A 24597-nucleotide genomic window follows, 5' to 3' on the forward strand; every position below is an offset into this window, starting at 1 on the left:
TCTCTGATGCCCTTATCCTGTCCTGGTCAGGCCAGGTTTTCTACGCCTTCCCCCCATTCCCTCTAATCAGCATGGTCCTGGAGAAGATAAAGACTGACAAGGCCCTGGTCCTCCTGATTGCCCCAGAATGGCCCAGGCAGCATTGGTACGGGACCCTTATGGGCCTGGTGATAGCTCCGCTGTGGCTGTTGCCACTCCACCCAGACCTGCTCTCTCAGGACCAGGGCCGCCTCCTCCATCCCAACCTAGTGGCTCTTCACCTCACGGCGTGGCTGCTCAGTGTTTAGGTGGAGAGGAAAGGATGTGCTCAGAACAGGTTCAGCGCATCCTCCTCGAAAGTAGATGGCCCTCCACTCGCCTTGCTTATTTGGTGAAGTGGTCCCGGTTTTCTAGGTGGGCAGCAGACCAGGGTGTCTCCCCTGTGGCCACTCTGATCCAACTTATCCTTGATTACCTCCTCCACCTGAGAGCCCAGGGCCTGGCGCCCTAATCTGTCAAAGTGTACCTGTCAGCCATATCGGCCTTCCATCTGCCGGTGCAAGGGCACACGGTATTTTCTCATGCTATGTCCTTAAGGGTTTGGACCATCTTTTTCTGTATTCTAGACCCCCATCCCGCAGTGGGACCTAAACCTGGTGTTGGCTCGCCTCATGGGGGCCCCCGTTTGAACCACTGGCCATGTGCTCCTGATCTCACCTCTCCTGAAAGGTGGCCTTCCTGGTTGCAGTCACGATGGCCAGGCAAGTCTCGGAGCTCAGGGCCCTGACCTCCAAGCCACCGTACATGGCCTTTCATAAAGACAAGGTCCAGCTCCGCCCACACCCCGCGTTCCTCCCCAAGGTGGTCTCCACCTACCACATGAGTCAGGAAATTTTTCTACCTGTACTCTGCCCGAAGCCTCACACGTCCAGTGAGGAGCACCGTCTCCACTCGCTCGAAGTGCGGCGGGCTCTGGCTTTCTATCTCGAGCGGACCAAGCCGTTCAGAAAGTCCTCACAACTGTTCGTTGCCTCGACTGAGCGCGCGAAGGGCCACCCGATTTCCACTCAGTGGCTTTCCAATCGGATCACTTCATGCATCCGTTCTTGTTATGAGCTGGCAGGTGTCCCCCTGCCACCCATTGTGAGGGCACACTCGACTCTGGCGCAGGCCTCGTCGGCTGCCTTCGTGGCCCATGTCCCCATCCAGGACGTTAGTAGGGCTGCCACATGGCCTTTGGTTCACACATTCACCTCGCACTATGCGATCGTCCCCCAAACCAGGGATGATGCCGGGTTCAGCAGGGCTGTCCTCCGTCCTGGAAACTTGTGAACTCCTACCTACCTGCAACAGATATAGCTTGGAATCATCTACTGTGGAATACACGTGAGCAATCACTTTAAGAAGAAAAGATAGTTACCTTTTCCATAAATGGTGTTCTTCGAGATGTATTGCTCATGTCTATTCCACATCCTGCCCTCCTTCCCCTCTGTCGGAGTTGTCCAGCAAGAAGGAACTGAGGGTGGGGGGAGCGTGCAGCTCCCCTTATACCGTGCCCAGGCAGGCGCCACTCCAGAGGCCCCAGGGGGCGCTCTCCCCCCCCCCGCATGGGTACTGCTGGGGGAAACTTCCAACCCTGGTGCACGTGGCAAGCACGCATACCTATTGTGGAACAGAAATGAGCAACACATCTCGAAGAACACCAGTTACGGAAAAGGTAACTGTCTTTTCTGCTGAATGTTTCCTTCAAATCATGCATCCTGTTGTTCAACGTGGAGAAATATTTTCCTAAAGTAAACTTCTGAATAGGGAAGTTGATTTTGTGAAACTGATATTCTTTGCATAAGCATGCAGGATAGATAACAGTTTGGTAGCTATGATTGTTGGTTGTCATTTTAAAGAGTCTTGATACATAAGGAGTTTAACTAGATGAAACTTATTCTAGTCTGTTTCATTAGCATTGTTACTGAGTTAACATATCTTCCACAATGCACTTTGGCCAAAATATTCAAATGCTGGTGCTTAGAGGTAGGTATCTATATCTGTTTTTAGGCATCTAAATAAGTGGCTTGGTTCTCAGATGTTCTGAGCATCCTTAGCTCTCACTGCAGTCAATAGATGTGGTTGCTCAGAACCTCTGGAAATCAGGCTGTTATCTGTGTGCCTAAATATAGATTTAGTAGACTAGGCTTAGGCACTGAAATTTAAAAATATTGTCATTTATGTAAAATATATGTCTGCTTTGTATCGTATGACCATTATTAGAAACAAATAGTTCAACCTGTAGGCTATTGCAGCTTGGTACAGTTTTAAAAACAAAACCAAAGAGAACATAGGATTTGCCTGATATGCATGACATTGTGTAAAATCATAGAATTATTTTTAAGAGAGGGTTTCATGACTATAACATTCCAGTGGTGGGTTTGGAAGTTGTTTTGTTTACCAAGGCATCATACACAAGGATGTTAGGTGTGTGTACTTGCTGTTAATGAGTTTAAAAAAGACACTGAGGCTACCTTCAAGAAAGCAAACCTTTATTCAGCAAACTTTCTAGTAGCTTTCCTATGGAACTTTCGTGGTAATTCTGGAATGCAGGGTCAAACAACAGCCTAGTCATAGAGTATTCCCTGGTGGCTTTGAGGCATTATGGAAGGCTGTCCAAGCTAATCATTTCAAGCGGTCCATGGAAAACCACTTTCTGGTTAAGTCTGCATCATACTGTTCCACCAATGGAAAAAATTGAACATGAGGAGGGTGTGTAGCTTACAGACAAAAATACATCCAGCGTAGCCCAGAATCTGTTTTTAGCTCATAACGGCTGAACATTTTGAAGTGTTAGACACAGTTTCCTGGCTTACTGGGGCAGAAAGAAAGGGAGTGTCTGTGTGTGTATGCTGCATAGTTTTGTGAAACATTAGGGAGAAGAGGCTGAAGCAGGAGCTTTGCTGAAGGTAAGGCTGGTGGGCAGTAGAAATTGGGAAGAGAGTGAGAGAGAACTATCTGTCAGGCACAAAAACAATATTTAAAAGAAAAATAAAGTGCGATAAGAAACCTTTGAACTTGAAGGTACTGGGCAGAATGAACAATTTTTGTGTCTCTACTTCTCTGATGTCTTCCAGCTATAGTGGTTTCTTTAGCTAACATCTACACTACATAGTATACGTGAATTGTTTTCCTCCACAGAACTCTTTGTATCTGTGATCAGTTGAACTTAATTGTTGTAATTGGTGAATTAGACACTGCCAAAATCACCTTACAGCTCGGCCCTAAAGGTGGTGGTTGTTTTTTGTGTTTTTGCCCCGGGGTGTGTGTGGGGGGTGGGGGAAGGGTTAAGGAAAGCTTCATATGTATGGTATGCTTTAATAGAGCTTTATATTATCAGTAATACACCACAGTGACTGCCCCAATCCATGATGATTAATGCATAGACTATCTCTCTCCTTTTTTTTTTCTTGGATTCTGCCTAGCCTGTCCCATAATTTTAGTAATTTACAATAAATACGAATCATAATGGACCAAAAGTTTCCTTTCTTAGTGTTAAATACATTTAATATTGGAGGAAAAACTTCCATTCTTTATGCTGATAAAGCAGGGTAAAGTGGCAGGAGTGGCACAGAGATTTGGCCTCGTTGTCTTTTGGATCTCTCTGCTACATTCAACTGGAAAGAAAAAAAAATATTTAGACCTGATTGCAAACAGAGCTTTGCTACTTAAGAGTATCTGTTTAAATTATTTGCTGAAGGAAGTATGACATTTCCATCTTAGAGTGGTTATTTTTTGAAATGTACACATAACCACCTAATTGTCATCATTGTTTAAACAACAGACTATTGCTGTAAGGTCCAATTTTAATTCTGACATACAGGACATATGTACAAGAAGTTGATATAAACAAGCTACCCAAAGGTGACCTGTGTTAGCTCAGGTTATTCATGTAAACTCTCTATCAGTAGATAACACTTTTGCTTTTAGAGGAGAAGGGTGTGAGTTTAAGGCAAATAAGGTGGTTACTGTTCCACAGATGAGCTACTCAATGGCAGCCCTAACCATCTCTACTAACTTTCCAGTTGGAAGTGAAAGTTTTTTAACAGAATAAGGAAGACCTAGTAAGACATTCTCGCATACAAGTTTGCAGGAGAATTATTGCTGAGCAATGGGGTCTTGCTCTCAATCAAGTGTCTTTTTCGGCACCCAAAATTTCACGTGGGCACAGTTGAGAGAATTTAGATGACTGACTAGCTGACTGTGGCTGCATCCAAAGTACCTAGACACCTTCTTCTGCTTCTTCCCTATTTTGTATTTACAGTAGTACTTAGAGGCCCCAACTGAAATTGTGGCCCAACTGTGCTGTGGTGTTTGTGCATATATTAAGAGACAGTCCCTGCCCCAAAACACTTACAATCTAAATAGACAAAGGACGAGAGAAAGGAAATGTTATTGGATGGGATTTTCAGAAACACCTAAGTGACTTAAGAGCACTAGTCCCAATGAAAGTCATTTGCATTTGTTCTCCTAAGTCACTGAGGCGCTTTGGAAAACCTCACCCATTGTTCTTATGTCCTTGAAGGAAAGGAGGCATAGATTGACTAAATGACTTGCCCAACATCACACAGAAAATCTGTGTCAAAGCCAGAAACTGAACTCAGCTCTGAGTCCCAGTCCAGTACCTTAACCACAAGACCACCCATCCTCAGGATGTATGGCTACAGAACATCAGTTTCTGCACACATCTGTGCCCACAAGTTGTAAGCTGAAAAAAGGGAGGACAGTTTGAGAAATCAGGTTTTAGAAACTTTTGCTAAATTTGCCTGCAGTTCCTGCAGGTACAGAGTCCATGCACTCCTAGGATCTAACTCATTAGTTTCCTAAATAGTTTGAAATTCCTTGAAGGCATTACATTAATCTACTTTATATTTTGCCTATACCCTGAGGACATAGTAGCTAGAGATGCAAGAGACCTATCGGATCATTAAGTTCATCCCTGCATGGGCAGGAAGTCGTCCCTCTGAGAGAGGACACATCAGCTCTTTAACTACTACAACTACATTAGCCAAAATTTGAACTGGCTCTCTCTCTTTTTTTTTTTTTTCTTCAAGCTTAATGGTTATTACTTAGATGGATGTGCACACTAGCCATTGTGCATCAATTCAATAACGTTTACAAATGATGGACTTTGTTTTTACTGCAGAAGAAAATTATGTCTCCAGAGATTTAGATTGTATCAGCCCTCCTGTAATAGGATAAGGATCTTCAAGCTTGAATCAGTCTTCCATGCTGCTCTAACTTGAAGACTGTAAAGCATAACTTAATTAAATTGCACAAGTCTAGGGCTCAGAAAAATGATTTAAGTAAAAGGAAAAATCATGGCCTCGTTACAGGGTCTGCAGTTCTGATATGACATGTGAAGAGTGATGTAGGCTTTTTGGTACTGACTTTGTATGTAAAACCAAAAAAGAGATTGTGGGTTTTTATATATAAAATAGAAGCGTGTGATCAATGATTAACTGTTTAAAAGACTTATCTAGCTGATATTTAATAATTGAATACTGATTACTGTTTTATGAAGAAAACTGTTGTCGTATTTTGTTTTTATTTTCATCTGTGATCTACCGAACAGTTTTTTCTGTTTAACCTAATGAGACTCTGCTCTAAAGAGAGTCAAATGAGTTTGAGTTGGATTCTGGCTTCAAATGGGACTTTTAAGGCTAAATAATGCTTCCCCCCCTTCTTCCCCCACTGCTTTAGTTCATTGCTTGAATACAGTAGTATATAAATGCAAAATATTCTGCCAAGAATACTATGGTACAATTTATTATGGTGTATTTTTGTCATAGGAATATGATTGGAGTTGCAGGAATCAAAAATCTGCTTCTCATTTGTGAAAGCACGTGACCAAAATGCATAGTTTTAAAAAATACTGTAAATTGCTGCCAATAAGAAACTCGGTATTTAATTCAGCTACAGTGCAACACTAATACACATCCCTGCTTATTTCCTGAATAGATCCATGTACAGCCTTGAAAAAGGTGAAGTCTAGCTTACTTTTTGGCTTTCTGCGTGACTGTCACATTAAACTGCAAACCAAAGTGAACAAAGGTATAATTTATAAACAAGATACTTCTAACCCTGTATTCCTGTGGAACTAACAAAGCAAATGCGCTAAGCCCTCTCCCTCCCCGCAACCATAAGCTGTATAGTAGCTAAGTGAAAAATACAGGCTCAGACTCAGTAAACCATCTGAAGTTGATGATGATTTGACCATTACAGAAAGGAGGGTATAAAAGTGATTTAAGCTGACAAGAAAAAGTATTGGGAATTACTGAAAGAAGAATCTTTTTTTCTTAAATTGTCTTGAGCTAGAGAAAGAGGGGAGACAGTTAGTTGGTCCAAGTCAAAGCCATAGCATTCCAGACCACATAAGTGCAGCAAAAGAAAATAACAAACTGGCAATTTCATATGGGAGAGGGATTTTTTTTTAATTACTCTGAAATACTTCTAGATTCTGCATAATCGCAGCACCACTAATTGAGATGAGAGTTTCTTGTGGTGCCCTTATTTGACATGCAGATGGACCAGCCATGTTTGCGAAGACATTGGCACCACCATGTCTTCCCCCCCTTCCTGAAGGTGAATATTACAGTCGCATTCTACAGCTGAAAGTCCTTCTAAGGCTGTGTATCTAGTATGAGCTAGAGGTTTCCCCTAGCATAGACATCCTTGCGCTAGCTCAGTGCGGGTAAGCGAGAGAGCATAAATGGTGGTGTAGCTGTGACAGCGTGGGGAGCGGCATGGTGTGTTGGTGCCAGATATGTACATGTGGGGTTCAGGCAGGTTTGGACTCGGGGATCTGTGCTGGCTCTGCTCCTGCCCGTGCTGCTGCAGCTACACCACTAAATATACTCACACGAGCTCTCGTTGAGTTAGCAGGAGTATGAGCATGTGAGCTCGGAATATACCCCCTTAGCTTGTGGAGCACATCTTTCCTAAGACAGAAGGCTGCATTTGGTGAGTGCTGGGGACGCATTTATTTTATACTCCTCTCCTCTCAAAGGATTAGATCATTTTTTATATAAAAAAATAAATATATATACTTAAACAAACAAAATAAAAATCCCACAAACAAGTGAAAAAACAATAGAGAAAAGATAAATAGCATTTGCCATAGTGTCTCCCACCAGAGGTCAATGCCAAATACTTTAAGTCCTTCCATAAAAAAGGTCTGAGAGTGTACCCCTTTACTGCACTTATCTAAAGAAATCCACATTCATCTGTCAGTGTGGGCTCCTTTTGATTAATCTCCTATCTTTTGTACAAACGTTATAATCATGATGGAGCTTGAGGTCAGTATTTGCATGAGTAGAACAGTGAGATTTCCTAGGCTCTCGGTGTACTTTCTTCTGTACGTATTTTTTTCATTTTCCTGATTCTCACTTTCAGCACTGGTACTTCAGACAGGATTTATTTTTGAGTGGCCATGGTATTCAGAAGAGTGGACTCCTGCCCATCGTGTTTCTGTGATGTCTTCTAGCAGTGGAGGACTGGCATGTAAACTACTGGCATTTGCGACTAGAGAGAACCCTAGGACACCAAGATTTTGCAGCCACTGTTCTAAATGAAAGGCCTCTACAGTAGATGCCTTGTTGATTCATTAGAACAGTCATCTGATGTCTTCTCTCATCTCCAGGTCAACAGTAAAGAATGGAAAGACAAGGCCTTTTTCTTGTTCACGTTTCCTAGGTGGCTTTTCTAGCCTTGGTCTGATGTTTCCCATCTTCCTTTGGTCTTCTGCCCAATTTTCTAATCTGGGGTCTTCTGATGTATCCAAGCCAGAAGATCTGTTCCATATGGATTGAATTTTATTTTTCCTAAAATGTTATTACTACCATTCTACCAGCTAAGAGCCCAGTTACCTATGGAGAGTATGCAGTTATATTGCCTACATGTCTCTTGTTGAATTTCCCCTCACAGATGATCTATTTACATTCAGTAGTGTTTTACAGTCGGTCTTAAACAAAGCTCTTGCTCTTGATCTGCTGAACTCAGACTTAGAACTAATGGGTCATGGATGGGGTGGGGGGTAAAGATAGGTTAATGACCATTTCTCCCTCAATGATGTGCTTACTTTTTCACAGCAGGTGAACAATGGCAATATAACATAAGTGTGAGTACTTTTTTTGGAGCCTGGATATTTCTCCAAGATGCTTCATCCTTTCAAACTATTGGTTCTGATGATTATTGGCAACACTGTTTATGTAGATCTGCCTAGGTTAGAAAGGAGGCTGTATTAGTCTAAAAATCTGTTTTCTGATGGTTTCATAGCAATGGAAGTCTCTGGACCCAGATCCCTCCCTGCTGCCTGCTTCAATATCCTTCAAGTGACACTGTGTTCTTTTAGTGTGAGATTCACGCATGTCCAAAGGACCAGCACCAGGCCTGTGAAGCACACACATTCCCACATAAGATCTTAAAAGAGGGCTTAAGTGGAATTTAAATGGTGCATAGGTCTCATATTGGCCATGCACAGGAGTGAATTTCACACTGAGTGCCCAACAAGAGAATGAAGATATTTTAAATATTGCATGCAAATAGACAGATAGAAGTAGACTGATTCATGTGTGCATGAAGATGCCTTTTTCACCATTGCTTAGAATGTACGTTAGTCGGTCTCTAACAACTTCATAGTTTGAAGAGGTCAACCATTACCAAAGAAATCTACAAAATTGCCACATGACAATCCTACCATAGCCTCTTTTTCCTTTAGATTTCATCCGTGGATACCAAATAATTCTGTCTTTGGTTGAAGGGTACTCCGTCCTTTTATGTCTTCCTGTGCACCTTCTGTCAATCTGAAGTTATAGTTCTGCACAATTTAGAATAGAGAAGCATCCTGCATTTTAATTTTAGGGAAGTCTTAACTTAGGCAATGTCATTGTACTGGAAGAAGAGAGATGGCAGTGCTGAAATCAAAGTAGTGTGGCTCTTACAATAAGTGAAATCACAACAGGAATCTTCGTAGTCCTTGGCTGTAAACTGCTGCCACAGAATAAGCAATTTATTCTGTAGGTCTGAAAACTTCCTGTTCCCTTGAATTGTTGTTTCTTATAAGCAAATCTAATGCCAAAACATTATTTTTTATTGTTTTTAAAGTAAATATTTGCTTTCACCCAATACATTTTGAAAACACAAAATTTGTCTTTGCTTTTACATACAGTATGGGATGCTAATGAGTTCATCTAAATACCTCTTTATAAACCTCTGTTCTCAGAGATTAATAATTTGGTGTGGAAAGTTCCTTTAAAGCTGCAATGTGCTGCTATACCCTTTATTCCCAAGGACATTTTCTATCATTTGGTAAGGCTGTCTAATCACTATCCTGCCATAATGGCAGTCAGTGAAGGTGCTTAAGGTGGAGCCCCATTAGATTAAGAGAAGGAGTGTAGCTGGCTGGCCATTGTCCAGGAGGGATCCTCAGTTCAGGATCTCACTCCCACCCTGGTCTGAAATAGACCTAATTGGTCGATCTTTCAGGGCATGCTACAATGCACATTTTTGTTCTTGAGCCCAGAGAGACTGGGAGGACTTCATATGGAAGATCATAAACATGGGGAAATGTTTTTAGCTGCTGGATTCTGACTTAAGTTAGGATGTGGTGGTGGTAGGTGGGGGAGAGGGGGTTTCCTGGAGTAGTCTATTGGTATACTTGCATTTTTTTTTAATGTATCATGGAGCACCTAGGGTAAAGGCTAAAAACTCTTTTTCATGGAATGTCTAGTACAATTGAAAGTAAATAAACTTTATCATCCTTTAGTGAGGTGAGCCACTTTATAAATACACTGACTACAATGACAGAAAACATTTAATAGGAGCTGGTTTTGTTCATGAGAGGTATCCATACAGCCATCTCTGCAAACTGGTGGGAGAATTCATCTCTTAATCTGAAATACAAAGATGCTGTGAAATATATATTTTTATTCTTTAGATGTAGCTAAGATCAGTTCTTTATGTTTCAATTTCTGTACCTTCCAGAATTAAGGAGGTTTAAAATACGTTGCATCTCTGAATCAAAGAAACTGGAACTTGTCTTAGAGCCTTTCCCATGCACCAGTGTCATCTGGGATTTGGCACCAAACTGATTCCCCCAACTCACGCATATTGTAGGCTGTCGAAGGAAAATCTCTATGCAAATGTAAGAAAAGTAGCAATGGCTGCGGCTAATTTTGAGAGTGGTGATTGCTCTGTAGTCTTGCAGATGTCATTATTTGTTGTGTCACTGGTTTGAATGTTTAGAATGTCCTGGCGTTCTGAAGTCCCAGAGCGCTGAGAAAAATCCCTTGTCACTATTTCTGTGGAATTTATTGACTGTTTTGTTGTACGTTTGATTGGCTCCTACACTGACTGAGGCCCTATTTTACAGTCATTGTACCTTAGATAAATTTATTCCTTCACCCATTATATAATATGTACATGGCATCAGACACGCACACTGGAAGTTGTACCAGTGACTTGAGCCTTGAAAAACTGATGTCTATCTTGAGGTTCTTAATAGCAGCTTGCTCACTACCCTGTCTGTTAAAAGGATTACCATCCAGTGCACAATCATTATGGAGACCAGATGGTCACTTTGCCTGCTTCTTTAGACAAATTGGGTTCAATGTCCCCTTATGAATAGAAATAAGCCCCTCAAAGCTTCCTTGCAAGTATAGTTTATGCTCTGATATGTAGGTTCTACATACAAACTCCCTACTTTGTGATCTGCTCCTATTGGAATGGTGAAAGCAGGTTTGCTAAAGATTTACACTGACTGAGTAACTGGGAACTTGATAGAGTTTATGCATTTTTTTTTCTATTTAACTTGGTTTCATCTTGAATGTAGGGTTTTTTCCCCTTTCTGTTGTTAAATCAATTGCTGTGTATTAAAGCTGCTATTGTTAGAGCTGCTTTATATAACTAATGCTTTTCTAGGCATAGACAGTTAGTACCTACAAGATAAGGGGATGCATAAACATCTAAATTCCTTATTATTAACATTTCAAATAAAGTAGATTTTTTATCATAAGATGTTCAAGTCCCTACATTTTGTGAAAGTCTCTAACAAATGGCTTGGTGAAAGTACTCATGGCTTTGTGCACAGAGGTGTGTAAACACTGCAGAGCAAGGTCAAAAAAATATAATATACCTCTAAGACATTTGTTTGCTGACCTTTGTCTAAGGCTCTCTGTCGATACTGTTTTTAATGCTAGTTTGTGACTTGTAATGTAGGTAACCTAAAAGTTAGCCAAATACAAAGCTTGCTAATGAATTCCTTTAGTCACCTATGTGGCTCTTAATATGTTAGAGACATAAAATCATCCACACTTTTGCGCGCTCGTGCTCTCTCTCTCTCTCTCTCTCTCTCTCTCTCTCTCTCTTTTAATAAAGAAGCTAAATCTTTCAGTGTATTTTTTTATTTCTGTGCAGATGGGATAATTTTTCCATTGAAAATGTCATAGTTCTTTGGACTCTTCATGGATTACTTGTAAACTGTCCGCCAAGTTTATTTGGGGGAAGGAATGAATTTTGGTAAACAGTATATCTGTTAAACTGCTGTTCTAATAATTTTCCCCAAAAAAACTTTCTCTACAGTGATGCATTTCTTCTGCTGAGCGTTTTCAGTCAATAACCTGCTGTTGAGTTCTGTGAAATTCAGATCCTGTCCTGTTGTTTTGAATTACAGCCTTTGTGTGCTATGTGAACAGCTGATGTATACTCAGCTTGTCAGTAGCGACTTTTGTCTTGTTACCTTTTGGTGTGTGCAGAGCCTGGTGCTGCCTTTTTGTTGTTTTGCTGGCAGATTAACTTAAAATCAGAATAAACTTTAAGAAAAGTTTGCTGGCTTGTTGGCAGGGTAGCCTTTCACCTCTGGGGTTGTGGCTGGAATTCAGCCATGACAGGAGTAAACAAGCACAAAGACATTGCTCTGATCAGTTTGGTACAAGTGGTCCAAATTGTGATGGATACTTGCACAGCCTGATGAATTTTAATGCATGTTACCAAAGCAAAATGCAGAGTAATGGAAGTTTGTGCCAGTTCATCACTGAAAGGGGAGTAAGAAAGAAATAGAAAACATCCCAATATTAGGTTCTATTGCAATAATTTAACAAACATAGTGTATAGGAATATGTAGCTGAAATATAAAGACTCTTAACCAATTCTCTTCTCTCTATTTTTGTGCTCTGTCTTATTTTTATGTTGATTTATCTGATAGCAGAGGTAAAGTATATGTAAATATATTTGACTGAGAGATTTTTTTCCTTATTTGTATTTTCCAGAAAGTTTTCATGGAATGCCATCCCGTTTTTGGAAAGTGTGGTGGCTAGCTATTAGGACAGTGCAAAGCACACTGATTGCTAATTGCACCCACATTTAATGGTGATTCTAGAGGTATTTCTGTTTTTATTTCATACTAAACTGTATACCAAAATACTTAATGAAAAATAAATAGGGTGGAGTAGGGAGGGTTTCAAAATAAATGTAAAAAAAAAAAAAAGTGGATTCTCAGAAGCTTGTAAGGAGGCTACACAAGTCCAGTCTGAAAGTTAATATGAAGAGAAGCACTAGTTACTATTTCAACATTGAAAACACAGTTTAGGATGACTTGTTTTTTATCTGTTCAAAACATTCTTTGTCCTTTGTATGTATATTGCAGCCACTGGAGTTAGAAACAAAAGTAAGGGTGGGCCAGCTTGGGCCTTTTATGTTCAAGTGCACTTATATGGGGCCAGATTGTACAACCTTCTCACACCAGCAATTGAACTTCTCCTGTAAATGCTACTTTAAGTCAGCAAGGATTGCTCAAGTACCTTTTGTGGAGTGAGCTTCTAAACTTCTGTGTGCTGAACAAACATGGTGCAGCTTTGTATTGAAACAAGGGATAAAGCTATTCAAAAAACCCAAGTCTCCCCTCCCACCCCATTGGCTCTTTTAAATCATGAGTAGGAGTTTACTGAACAATTTATTGAAGGAGCATTTTATTTCACAGAAGCTAGTCAAGCTGAAACTGCAGTTTGCGTGTCTCCTGGCAGAAGGGGTTTTCTGAAAGTACAGTTCATTGTACATCTAAGTAGTGATTATCCTGTTGTTTCCCTTTCGTTATGCAATTTTTCTTGGGAGTTAAAGGTTTACAAGTTAGAAGAAGATGATGTTGCCAGGGGGTGTGGGAAGAGGGAGGTGTTGAAATTATTTCAATGGGGTTAGACGCCAGCATTTGGTAGCTTTATAGCAGGGTAACAAACCACACAAAGAATGAGCTTTCCTGACCACCTCCCCACCCGCTGAAAAAAAAAATTATTAAATACTGAAAATGGTTATTGACTCTATTTTAAAAAAAGTTGTTTCATACAATAAAAAAAAGTCTGTTTCCTGTTTAGAGTGTAAAAGTGCTCTATTCATCTTAGTTCTTCATCTTCTGGCCACTGATACTAATGAAACTTTTTTCTTAATTTAGTGGAAAATGGGGAATTCAGAAAGCCAGTACAGCCTTCATGGATCAAAAAATCACGCTAATGCTGCATCTGGTGCCAAGCAGAAACCATGTTCTCTGAAAATTCATCGTTCGCATGAATGCTGTGAAAAGTCTTGCTCCTTGCATGGATGGGGACACAGCAGCAGTAGCACTAGCTACAAATCGAGATCACTAGCCAGAAGCTGCCTCTCTCACTTCAAGAGTAACCAGCCTTATTCACCGAGGCTCAGTGACACAGTGGCAAAGGCCTCTAAAAGCAGTATCCATGCCAAACACAGGACAAACACAGGGAACTACTGCCAGGGAAGCAATGCGGCATTTTTTCCCGAGAATGGTTTCCATTATATTGGCCTTGAAGTTGCAAGTAATCATGTTGCCTCCAGGGAATGCAGTGGACATATTTTAAATTGCTATGGAAAGAATGAGAGCCTAGCATCAACCTCACCACCAGATGACAGGAGGAGCCCCAAAGTTCTCATTAAAACACTGGGGAAACTGGATGGCTGTTTAAAGGTTGAGTTTCACAACAGTAGCAACAACAAAGACTCTACAGAGGAATCCAAAGGACCAGTCCAGCTGCTGAGGTACTCACCTACTTTAGAATCCAAATCTAATGACCTGCTAGATGTGAGGAGGAACTCCAGTACGGATGACACTTCAAGTCATCGTCTATCTCCCACTGACTCAAGACTTAGATCCAGTAAAGGAAGCTCCCTAAGCTCAGAATCTTCATGGTATGACTCTCCCTGGGGAAACAATGGGGATATCAATGAGCTGAATGGCTCCTACCTGACCAGGAGCACTCCGGATACAAGGATTCATGCCAGTTTCCCCACAAATGACAGGAAAAAGTCCTTCAACCAAAGTTCATCTCTCTCCTCCCTCCGCGATCTATATAAGGATACAAATTTAGAAGGCAGCCCATCCTCAGATCTCAGGTTGTCTGATGAATACATTGGCACTCATGCCAGCTTAAGCAACCGTGTTTCTTTTGCCTCAGACATTGATGTTCCCTCTAGGGTGGAACACAGAGGCCCCGCACAGTACTCTTCTTATACTCTCCCATGTAGAAAATCCAAACCCCTAAATGAAGATGCTTCCAAGAAGGATACATTAAAAAGCAGGATGCGACGCATCAGTGACTGGACAGGAAGCCTCTCTAGAAAGAAAAGAAAACTGCAGGTATGTGGAAAAACTCATCCTAAAGTCTAGTACTGAGAGCTGTAGACACCTTCCATTAGTATAATGCCTGTATTTTGTTTTTCCCATAAGACTACTCAATGATTGGTGAAAATTCCAGCTATCACGAATTGTCATTTATGGAAGCAAATACATCAGTGAATAGATTTTCAAGTCACTGGATTTTCATGAGATGGACTAGAGCTTTTAAAATAGTTTCAGTGTTAAAGCAAAGAGATATCTGATCCTGTAGATCAAAACATAATTTGTAGCCCTGAAAATGTCTGTAAAAATAATCTGAAAAGTGCAGTAAAACAAATCCTGAAACATGGGAATGTGCACGTTGTAAATATCTTTTGTAAATTTTTTCCCCCTCATCACCAGTGTTCGCTGTTATCCCTCTCAAGTTAGGAAAGGACAACCCAGTTATATCTCCAAATCCAACTGTAGACAACGGGGTTTTTGGTTAAACCTGTAAGTGTTTTATGGAGATGTTATTATCTAGCTGTCTTCTTCCTGTGTATCAAAACTGAAGTGCCATCTGGTTAGTTAGTGGGTGTCTCTTTAGAACAGTTTAAGGTTAATCCCATCAATGGGAACTGAGGATAGCTGTGATCGAGACTGAAATTCCTGTCTCCTGCTCTAGGTCCCAGAATCAGCTCCGTAAAGGCCAGACTGTGCCTGGCCTTCTAAGAACACACAAATGGGATATGCAGAAACTTCCCTCACTCCCATAATGCCTCCCATGAAAGGGCTGGCCAAAGTTGTGCTCTCTGTGCTCTCTTCAGTTTAGGGACTGCTCCCTTCTAAAACTGCAGGGATGCAAGCCACCACCAAGGTGAGCAGAGAGGAGGCAGAGCCATGTACCAGTACATCTTCAGACCATCCGGCAGTATTATCTAGCTAAATAGGAGATCCCACATTGCTCCCTCTAAGGGATGATGCAGCAACTGTGCTTCCCCAATGTGCTGGGAAGATTTGGTAGGCATTATGCCATTTTGTGGCATAATCTTCCTGGAGCTCCTCCTCACTCCATACCACAACCAATGTGTGAGCCAAACTGACTTCAAGGCACGGCATATAATATTAAGGGCCAGTTTGTGCCAAGAAATCAGGTTAATCTGGGGGTTGCCTGTGTAAATTGCAAGAGAGCCACAGAATTTGGCTCTGGGAAACTGAAGGCTGCTCAGCTGGTTCATTACCTTACTTAAGTCTTTTTGAGAGTTGTTATGGAGCCCTCAAGTTTCTTGAAACCTTACCTTAGCACTCACTTGTTAGTTAGAAAACAGGAAAAAACTGAATTAATAAAAAGTGCTTTAGCTTTTTACCCGAGGTTTCTTCATTGATATAAACAGCACTGAATATTTAGATTTTTATAAAAGTTCACATCAGGCTCTAAATACGATGTCTGCAACATAGCCCTTTTGTTATGCATTAGTTAATTACAACATTTTCAGAATGATATTCGGTAAGGGATTAATGGCTGTTTTGTACCAGCTGTGTATACATAGTGAAGAGACTCACTGACTTCCCCAACAGCAGGGAAATGTTGCTGGTGAGTCTGTATCAAACCAGACCTGGTGAAAGGAAATCAACCCCAATCCTAATTGTAGTATCTTACTTTGAAAATGCTTCGCTTGAGTAACAGAGAACAACTGTCTTTGAGATGAGGACTCTAGCAACAACAGGTTAAAACGTGTAGCATCTTGTCCATAGATGTAGTTTGTTTGTGAGGGCTTGGCTGGGTCCTTTCCACTTTACCAATTTTAAACATGTTGTAACTGGCTCAGGGGATAGCTATGCTGTCACTTGGTTACAGTGGTAGTGTAGATGGATCCCTAGAGAGACAAAAGTTCTCAAAGTAGTATTGGTTTGGGGCTCGAGTCCCTGTCTGACAAATTTAATGGAGTTTATAACCAGTTAGTGGCATGGCTTGCCCTTAATTTAGTGGGCCCCAAACGAGGCCCTATTAGTGATTTGCAAACCTAACAATATATTCCTTAAATAAACTGAAAATTGGTCTTTTTGTAGGAAGCTGATTGCTTCTGAAGAGCAATAAGAAAGTATTGAAATGCCAATGTTTCAGCATGTGCCTGTGCCAAAACTGGATTAAAGAAAGGGGAAATGGAGATTCCCAAATCTTACCAGAGATTTGCAGCTACTCAGTGCCTGGAGTCAGGCCAGGAGTTGTGTGATCAATGGAATACAATCATTTTGCAGGGACATGCATAATATATATATATATATTTTTTAAATCTTGCCTCTCCACTTGCACTGGTGAGAATGTTGCTGCCTTCTCTCCCTTGCTCAATATAGCTCACATCTTAAATCTTTTATATCCATTGTCATTTTTTTCTAATTCCAAATAGTCTCAACTATCCAAATAATATGAACCCAACTCTCACCCAAATCTGCATATTAGGATATTCATTCCCTCTCACTTTCATTGGAATTTAGGATTACTCCTGCCTCCATCTGCAGGAATGAACTTCAGACACTCAACTTGGGGCATGGCTACACTTGTAGATGTACAGCGCTTTGAGTTAAACCAGCCTTCATAGAGCGCAGTAGGGAAAGCACTTCAGTCTGTCCACACTGACAGCTACAAGCGCACTGGTGTGGCCACGTTAGCAGTTCTTGCAACGGCCACAGAGAGCAGTGCATTGTGGTAGCTATCCCAGCATGCAAGTGGCTGCATTGTGCTTTTCAAATGGGGGAGGTGGGGTGGAGTGTGACAGGGAGTGTGTTGTGTGTATGTGGGGGGAGAGAGAGTGGGTTTTTGGGGGGCTGAGAGCATGTCAGCATGCTGTCTTGTAAGTTCAGACAGCAGCAGACTCCCCCGCCCACCCCTCTCTCACACACACACAGCATTCCACAGTAACGGTTGCTTTGTCTTGGAGCAGATAAGCATGCCAGTTGTCAGAAATGGAGCTTTCAAAGGGCATATCCGCATTCTTGCAGCAATTCCAAAACAATGACAAGAGTGGCCACTTGACTTAAGGGGATTATGGGATGTTTCCGGAGGCTGATCAGAGCACAGTAATGCAACACCTCGTTCGCACTAACGTCCAGGCGTTTCAGCCAAGGCACAACAAGCATTAATCTTCTCGCCAAGGTGAAGTACCAGACGCACTCTACGTGCCTTGCCAGTGTGGACGGGTAGTGAGCTAGGGCAACCGGGGCTGCTTTAATGCGCTCTAACTCGCAAGTGTAGCCAAGCCCTTGATTCTGATCTCAAGCCACTTTTATACTCAGCTGACTTCATAGAGTGATTTACCCCTTGGTAAATGCTCCTTCTGGGCCAGGCTGGCTTCTCGCTGTCCCGTTCTGAGGAATGTGCCAAATGGATCAATATGTGTTATGTTGTTGTTTTAGTGCTCTGAGACTAAGTCCTAATCGTAGTAAGCTTTGTGGAAAGGATAGAGATCAATTACATGCTGAAACTATACACGCTTATAGGAAAGCTGCACCTATTTTGCTGAGCACATCTAAAAGATTTAGATGTTAGAAGGGTTTCTTCCAGGTTCAAACTTAAATGTATTGTCTTGGAACATAATCTTTAAATTAAATCTGGCATTTTTGAGCCTACTGCTGAAAAATGACCTTTCTTGTGAAATCTGCAACGGCATGGGATCTCCCTGTTGCTCTTGGCTTTACATTGGAGGTCATCATACTATCAAAACATGACGCAGCTTCTTCCAGTACATTTTAGATGTGCCGCATCTAGGATGTGGAAAAAAAATGCAGCTGCTTTCCAAGCTTCTGGTGCGACTAGTTCACAGGAGACCAGTGTTTGTTTACTTTATCCATATGTAGAAGTCAGAGTGCAAATAAATATTACTATAGAAGCAGTGTAAACTTGAGCAAAAAATAACACTTTCCTGGGTAATAGTTGTGCTTCTGGTTGAGCTATTTACAGCCACGGGGTATTTTCAAGTAAAATTTGTTAGATTTTTTTTTTTCCCCCCATACAAAAGACAGCAAATAGTTTCTCTCTCGCTTATTCTTTAAGTATAATGTATTTTTTAAGAATATCAGTAAAATACAGTTGGATGGGAGATAAATCCTCCCATCAGATTGGTGGAATGGTTCTCTTTGACAGTGGAATTTAGCTTGAAGAGCCCAATCTTGTGAAATACTAAGACACATGAATGCCCACTGAAGTAAGGGTGCTCAGCACCTTGCTGAGTCAGGCCATGAGGCTCGGAACTTCCATGTAGCCAGACTATTGCAGGAATGAGTGAACATTCCACATCACCAATGTGGAATTAAAATCATATGTAGAACAGTCATCTCAAAGAGCTTAAAAGGGAACTGCCCTGCTCGATTGCAGAAGAAATGAAATTGCATCATACAAGCATGAGTAATACAAATGGATTTCATAATATACTGCTGGATCTGGGAGTCAAGCCCCCACTGAAATAGCAATGTCTACAATCTTTAGAAAATATACACCACTGCATTTTAAAACCTGGATTTGTGCAAATCATCCAACACACTTTCTCTTAGTTTTAAAACAAAGTTGAGCACATTTATCTTGGTTGGTAGATGGTGAATTCAATGGGTTTAAAAATATTTCAGACTGACATTCTTCAGATCCCCAGAAGGCAAAATGAGCCTAGCTCCATTAAAGTCATCAGCTTACATCTGTTAATCCAAAGATCCAAAGTTTTTAAATGGTCAGATATTGAAGCCTTGCTACCTAGATTGAATTTAATTTCACCCATTATAAAACCCCTGTTCTCAGTGTTACTATTATAGTCAGGTTGGGGTGTAAAAGACAATGTCCCTGTTTCACGATGCTCAGAAAACAGGTGAATTCACGGTTGTCAGAGGTATGTGGTTCTATTCACAGTGCCCATTGGGCTGTTGGAAATCAACTCACAGCAATTATCAAGGAGTTCTATGATTTTTTTTTAAAGGCCTGTTGAGTCAGGAAACACTGCTGGTTTGGCAATTAGCCTTATTGGGATTCTGTTGAACAAAAATGTTGCAGTAGTACTGACAGTAGCAAAGATTGCTAAGATTAACAGGCACCATCATGGTGAAAGCAGGCATGCTGTGATGGAGTTTGCAATGACGAAACATGAAACAAGACAATATGTCTCTTCGCCATAGATTACTTGCAATTTGCATTATTTACAGGAGCCAAAATCCAAAGATCTGAGTGAGTACTTCGACAGCAGAATTGATAACCTTGCTACGGACACTCTGTCACCTTCGCAGCTGTCTGGTTTACTGTGGTCACCTGGCTCTGGCCATATTGTGCCCCAGAGAAGTGAATCCACTAATGCAATCAGCAGTGATGCCCTGCGGCAGAACATTTACGAAAACTTCATGCGGGAGCTGGACATGAGCAGGACTAACGCTGAGAATACGGACACATCAACAGACACAGAGGACTCCAGCAGTGAATCATTCAGTTCCTTAGAGCAACTGGATCTGCTGTATGAGAGAGAACAAGGAGTTGTGCGCAAAGCAGGGTGGCTCTTCTTCAAGCCGTTGGTAACTCTACAGAAGGAGAAAAAACTTGAGCTGGTTGCACGGAGAAAGTGGAAACAGTATTGGATAACACTCAAAGGTAAATCATTGTTAAACTCTTTTAACCTGCCAACACAGGTGCTATCCATTGTTTGGTGGTCTTTTAAAATGAAACCTAGATAACGTTTTGAACTGAAACTCAGCCCCTGAAGACCTTAGGCATTGTCTACACTAGCACTTTTGTCTGTAAAACTTTTGTTGATCACGAGTGTGAAAAAACATTCCTCCGACTGACAAAAGTTTCACCAACAGAAGTGCCGGTGTGGACAGCGCTATGTTGGTGGGAGAAACTGTCCTGTTGACATAACTACTGCCACTTGTTAAGGGTGGTTTAATTATGCCAGTGGGACCACTTTCACCAGCATAGAGTAGCTACGCGGGAAACCTTACAGCAGTGCAGTTGCATGGGTACAGCTGTAGGGTCTGTAGTGTAGACAAAGCCTAATTCAGGTAGATACTTAAGTCCATGACTAACTTTAAGTACACAAGTCGTCTACTCACATGCTTAAAAATAGGCATGTGCTTAAGTACCTTCCTAAAAGTGGGCCTACATTTGCACCTTCAGCTTTGGGTGTGCTTCCCTTACTATGAAACAGCACAGTGTGGAGCCAATCTGTTGGGGGGAAAACGCTGTTTGTGGGTTGGTGGATGACTGTTGGGTCAGAGCTAAGGTTGCACATTTACTAATGATTGTAATGGAGGAAATAGGTGTATTACCAGCAGCGGATGGGTGTCAGCAAATATGTGGAGGAAAATCAACGTACGACTTGTTTGGGGAGGCAGAGGAATTTAACAGGTGATTTCCTAAATTGTATAGATTATACTGCTGGGAATTGCCTTTTAGTTAATGTAATGCTAAGTTAATAAGTAAGGAAATAGTTAAAGTAAATAGTTTCCTAGCATATTTGAGGCTGGAGGAGAGAATAGAATAACCTTCCCACAGGTTTCACTTTTCAAAATTATTACCTGACCCATGCATGGGTCTAGACCTGAAGAAAAATAAATTCTGTGCTGTAAGTATTGGTGATGTTCAAAATGTTGCAATGTTAACTCATACTAAGTAAACCAGCAGGAAAGAAAAAAATACAATAATTCTGCACGATAATTCCGAGATCTGTTGTTAAGCAATCAAAATGCAGTCAGACTGAGGCTATGTCTACACTATGCACCTTTTAGCGACACAGCTGTGCTGCGACAGCTGTGCCGCTAAAAGGTGTGCACGATAGCTGCTCTTTGTCAGCAGGAGAGAGCTCTTCCACTGACCAAAAAAAAATTCACCCCCAGCGAGAGGCGGTAGCTTTGTGGGTGGGAGAGCTCTCCTGCCGACAAAGCGTTGTTCGCACCAACACTTTTCATCAGTAAAACTTTTGTCATTTGGGGTGTGTTTTTTCACACCCCTGAATGACCGAAGTTTTACAGATGAAAGTCCAGTGTAGACAAAGCCTTAATTAACAGGTTACATCACTTGTCTTTATCACTAGACCGAGGCAGTAAAATGAATCACGCCTGCAAATAGCATATGTAAAGAGAAAAAGCAGTATCTGAATACCACCCTTTCCTCACCTTTGTTTAGACACTGAAGTGTAAATATGAGTTTAATCTGTCTTTTGAAAGATTTCTTAAAGTACCAACAAAACACCTTAGGCTAAGTATGTTACACTTGTTGTGTGAGAGTCCTATTACTGTATCTTGAGTGCTTTTCACATGGGATTAGTGTTATAGTTACCTTCATGGTGCTGGATCTTTTTGTCTTTGTAAGTTGTTCATAAATAGACATTTCCTTTTTCATACATACACTTTACTTGTCTTGCAAAGATTTTTGTTGCCAAAATAAACTTGTCTGTGTGGATTTCAAGGCCTTCTTCTTTTATTTAATTTATATAGCATACTATATTAAGATCAAGAAACTTGCTTCAGAACTCCTTGTGTAGATTTTGATCAAATCTTGGTTTAATTTATTCTGGAAATTTAAATAACCAAGATATTTTTAAATACATTTTTAAAAGAGCCACGTATGTGAATGAGAACAGCATGTTTCTCTGCATTCTGTTGATATGTGTTTAATTATAAATATGGAAAAGGCTTACAACCTTCTGGTTACCTGCCAAACTTGGATTTATCAGTGTCCTGAGGCCTCCACTTTACTTAGTGTGCTGACAAGACCTGAGCTCGAATAGTAAACCTTTAACAAGGGGAACTGTCCTTCCCATCTGTCCCCTCTAATTAATTTATTTTAACAAGGGAACTTGCTTTCCCACCAATTCCCCCTGAGTATAAGCTTTGATCAAAACACATAGACTATAATCAGTTCCAGTGCAGCATCAGGAGTAGAGAGAATGTGTGGACCTATCCATAGTTCTGTTACGTGGCTGAACTCTAAAACATGCCCTGCTCCTCTGAAAAACTTAAAATTAGTGAAAAACTATCAGGATAAAAATATGGATTGAAATACCCTTCCTTATGTTCTTATAACACCTTAAGGATATTAGAAAGAATTTTAAAATAATATAATTATACTTTTTATAAACAACAATAAATCCAGATAAGTCAAAAATACTTTGAGATGGTACAGTGCTCTCTGACGGAAGAAAACTGGGAAATATATACAGGAACAAAGCACCAACCCATTAAAACTAGGCTTGAATTCTAAACCTCTAACCCAGTTCTCACCTTCCTTGCATTTTATGTGGTCATTTATGTCTGTGCAATGTGTGCGTGCATAGTGGCTGTAAAACGCTGCTGCTGATGTATGCAAGTGGGGAATTTGGATTTGGTACTGCTATGCCCACTCTGCTGAGCTATAAGGTGCAATGCCTCTTATTTCAGAGCAAATCATGCCCCCTGTCACTGCATCTGCACAGAGCCCTTAGTGTGGCCCTCTTGTATAGGGAAGCAGAGCATAGCAGGCTGGGGACAAAGCTGCGGCTATACTGGTCAGTTGTGTCAGACACCCTGTGTGTGTGTGTGTGTTGGTAGTGAAGGACACACAAATGGCTGTGTAGACTGTTCCAGCTATTGGACTGGAGTGCCCTCAGTGGGATATACTAGGGAGAAAATTCTTTCCTCTGAGTGTCAACCCAGCACTCAGGCCACCTGGGTGCTAATTTATGAATTTACTGTTTACATTTAATTCACACTAGAAAATGAAATGAGACTGGTCAGATTCACTTTTGTTTCTCTTAATTCTCTATAGAGATGGGTCACAACCAGAACATTGGCTCCAAACTCCATAAGTCCTTAACAGCCAGCATGCACCGATGGCTGTAATGGGTTAAAATGGAGAGCAGAATCCAAACAACCCTGAATAGTGAGGATGTTTAAAGCTGGAGCTGGTTTTACATCTACACTTGGTGACCTAGGTTGCACCTCCAGTTCTCAAGAACTAGAATGCTGTGATTTTGGATTTCCAACACTAGTCAGGGGAACATTAAAAATGGGGGAGGAAATCTATTTTCAGTTTTTTTTTTAAAAAAAAAAAAGCATGTGTAAAACTGAAACATTTCTATTTGTATTAGGGTTGTATGACATCCCCATCACACCACCATAAGTGCACATGCATGCGCGCACACACATAAAGATGCACCACTATTCTCACAATCACCACTTTATGGCAAAACCTACATTTTCAGCCTACACTGCATGACAGTGCCTCTTAATTTGAAAAACAGTGGAAAAAGGTAGAATGTTAATCCTTGTTTGGCTCCCTTTCAAACCCTTTACTGTATATTTCTATAGTTCAGGACAGATATATAGTAATAGATTAAAAAGCCAGAAGGGACCATTGTGATCATCTAGTCTGACCTCCTGTATAACACAGGCCATAGGAATTTCCTGAATTAATTCCTGTTTAAATGAGAGCATATCTTTTAGAACATACATTCAACTTTGATTTAAAAATTGCCAGTGATGGATAATCCACCACAATCCTTGGTAAATAGTTCCAGTGAGTAATTACCCTCACTGTTAAAAATTTGCACCTCACTTCTAGTCTGAATTAGTGTATCTTCAACTTCCAGGTATTGGATCTTGTTGTACCCTTTGTGTGCTAGATTGAAGACCTTTCTATTATCAAATTTCTCTTCACCATGTAGGTACTTATAGACTGTGATTGGGTCACCCCTAACCGTCTCTTTGTTATATGTACGATTATCAGCTTAGTTACTGAGTTTTAGTTCCAGGATGCAGATGTGGCAGTCTGCTATCTGGCATGTCATTCTATCTGAAAAACTGAGAATGCAGTCCAAGAAAGGGAAATCCTTTAAAACATCCAAGTTATTTGGATAGTGAACAGTGTCTGACTACAGAATTTGCAGATAGAAACAAGGGAACCAAAGTTAATCTCCAGAGATGCTTACTCATTTTGTACATATTTGAAATTCAAAGTACTGAGCATCTGC

General features: G+C 41.0%; 1 protein-coding gene across 2 annotated transcripts in view; it reads left to right on the forward strand.

The window, feature by feature from the left end:
- The window catches only part of TIAM2 (TIAM Rac1 associated GEF 2), a 218726-nt gene that overhangs the window by 98630 nt on the left and 95499 nt on the right, over nucleotides 1-24597 (forward strand). Inside the window, exons 1-4 of one of the 2 annotated variants that reach the window (XM_075126829.1) lie at nucleotides 6019-6075; nucleotides 12288-12399; nucleotides 13463-14662; nucleotides 19805-20240. In XM_075126829.1, the coding sequence (XP_074982930.1) occupies nucleotides 12385-12399; nucleotides 13463-14662; nucleotides 19805-20240 (1651 nt within the window). In that variant the 5' untranslated portion in view covers nucleotides 6019-6075; nucleotides 12288-12384. Of the gene's footprint in view, nucleotides 1-6018; nucleotides 6076-12287; nucleotides 12400-13462; nucleotides 14663-19804; nucleotides 20241-24597 lie in introns of those variants that run through there. The other variant, XM_048844175.2, reaches the window with a different exon arrangement.

Source organism: Caretta caretta, chromosome 3, assembly GCF_965140235.1.
Source record: "Caretta caretta isolate rCarCar2 chromosome 3, rCarCar1.hap1, whole genome shotgun sequence".
Lineage (NCBI taxonomy): Eukaryota > Metazoa > Chordata > Testudines > Cheloniidae > Caretta > Caretta caretta.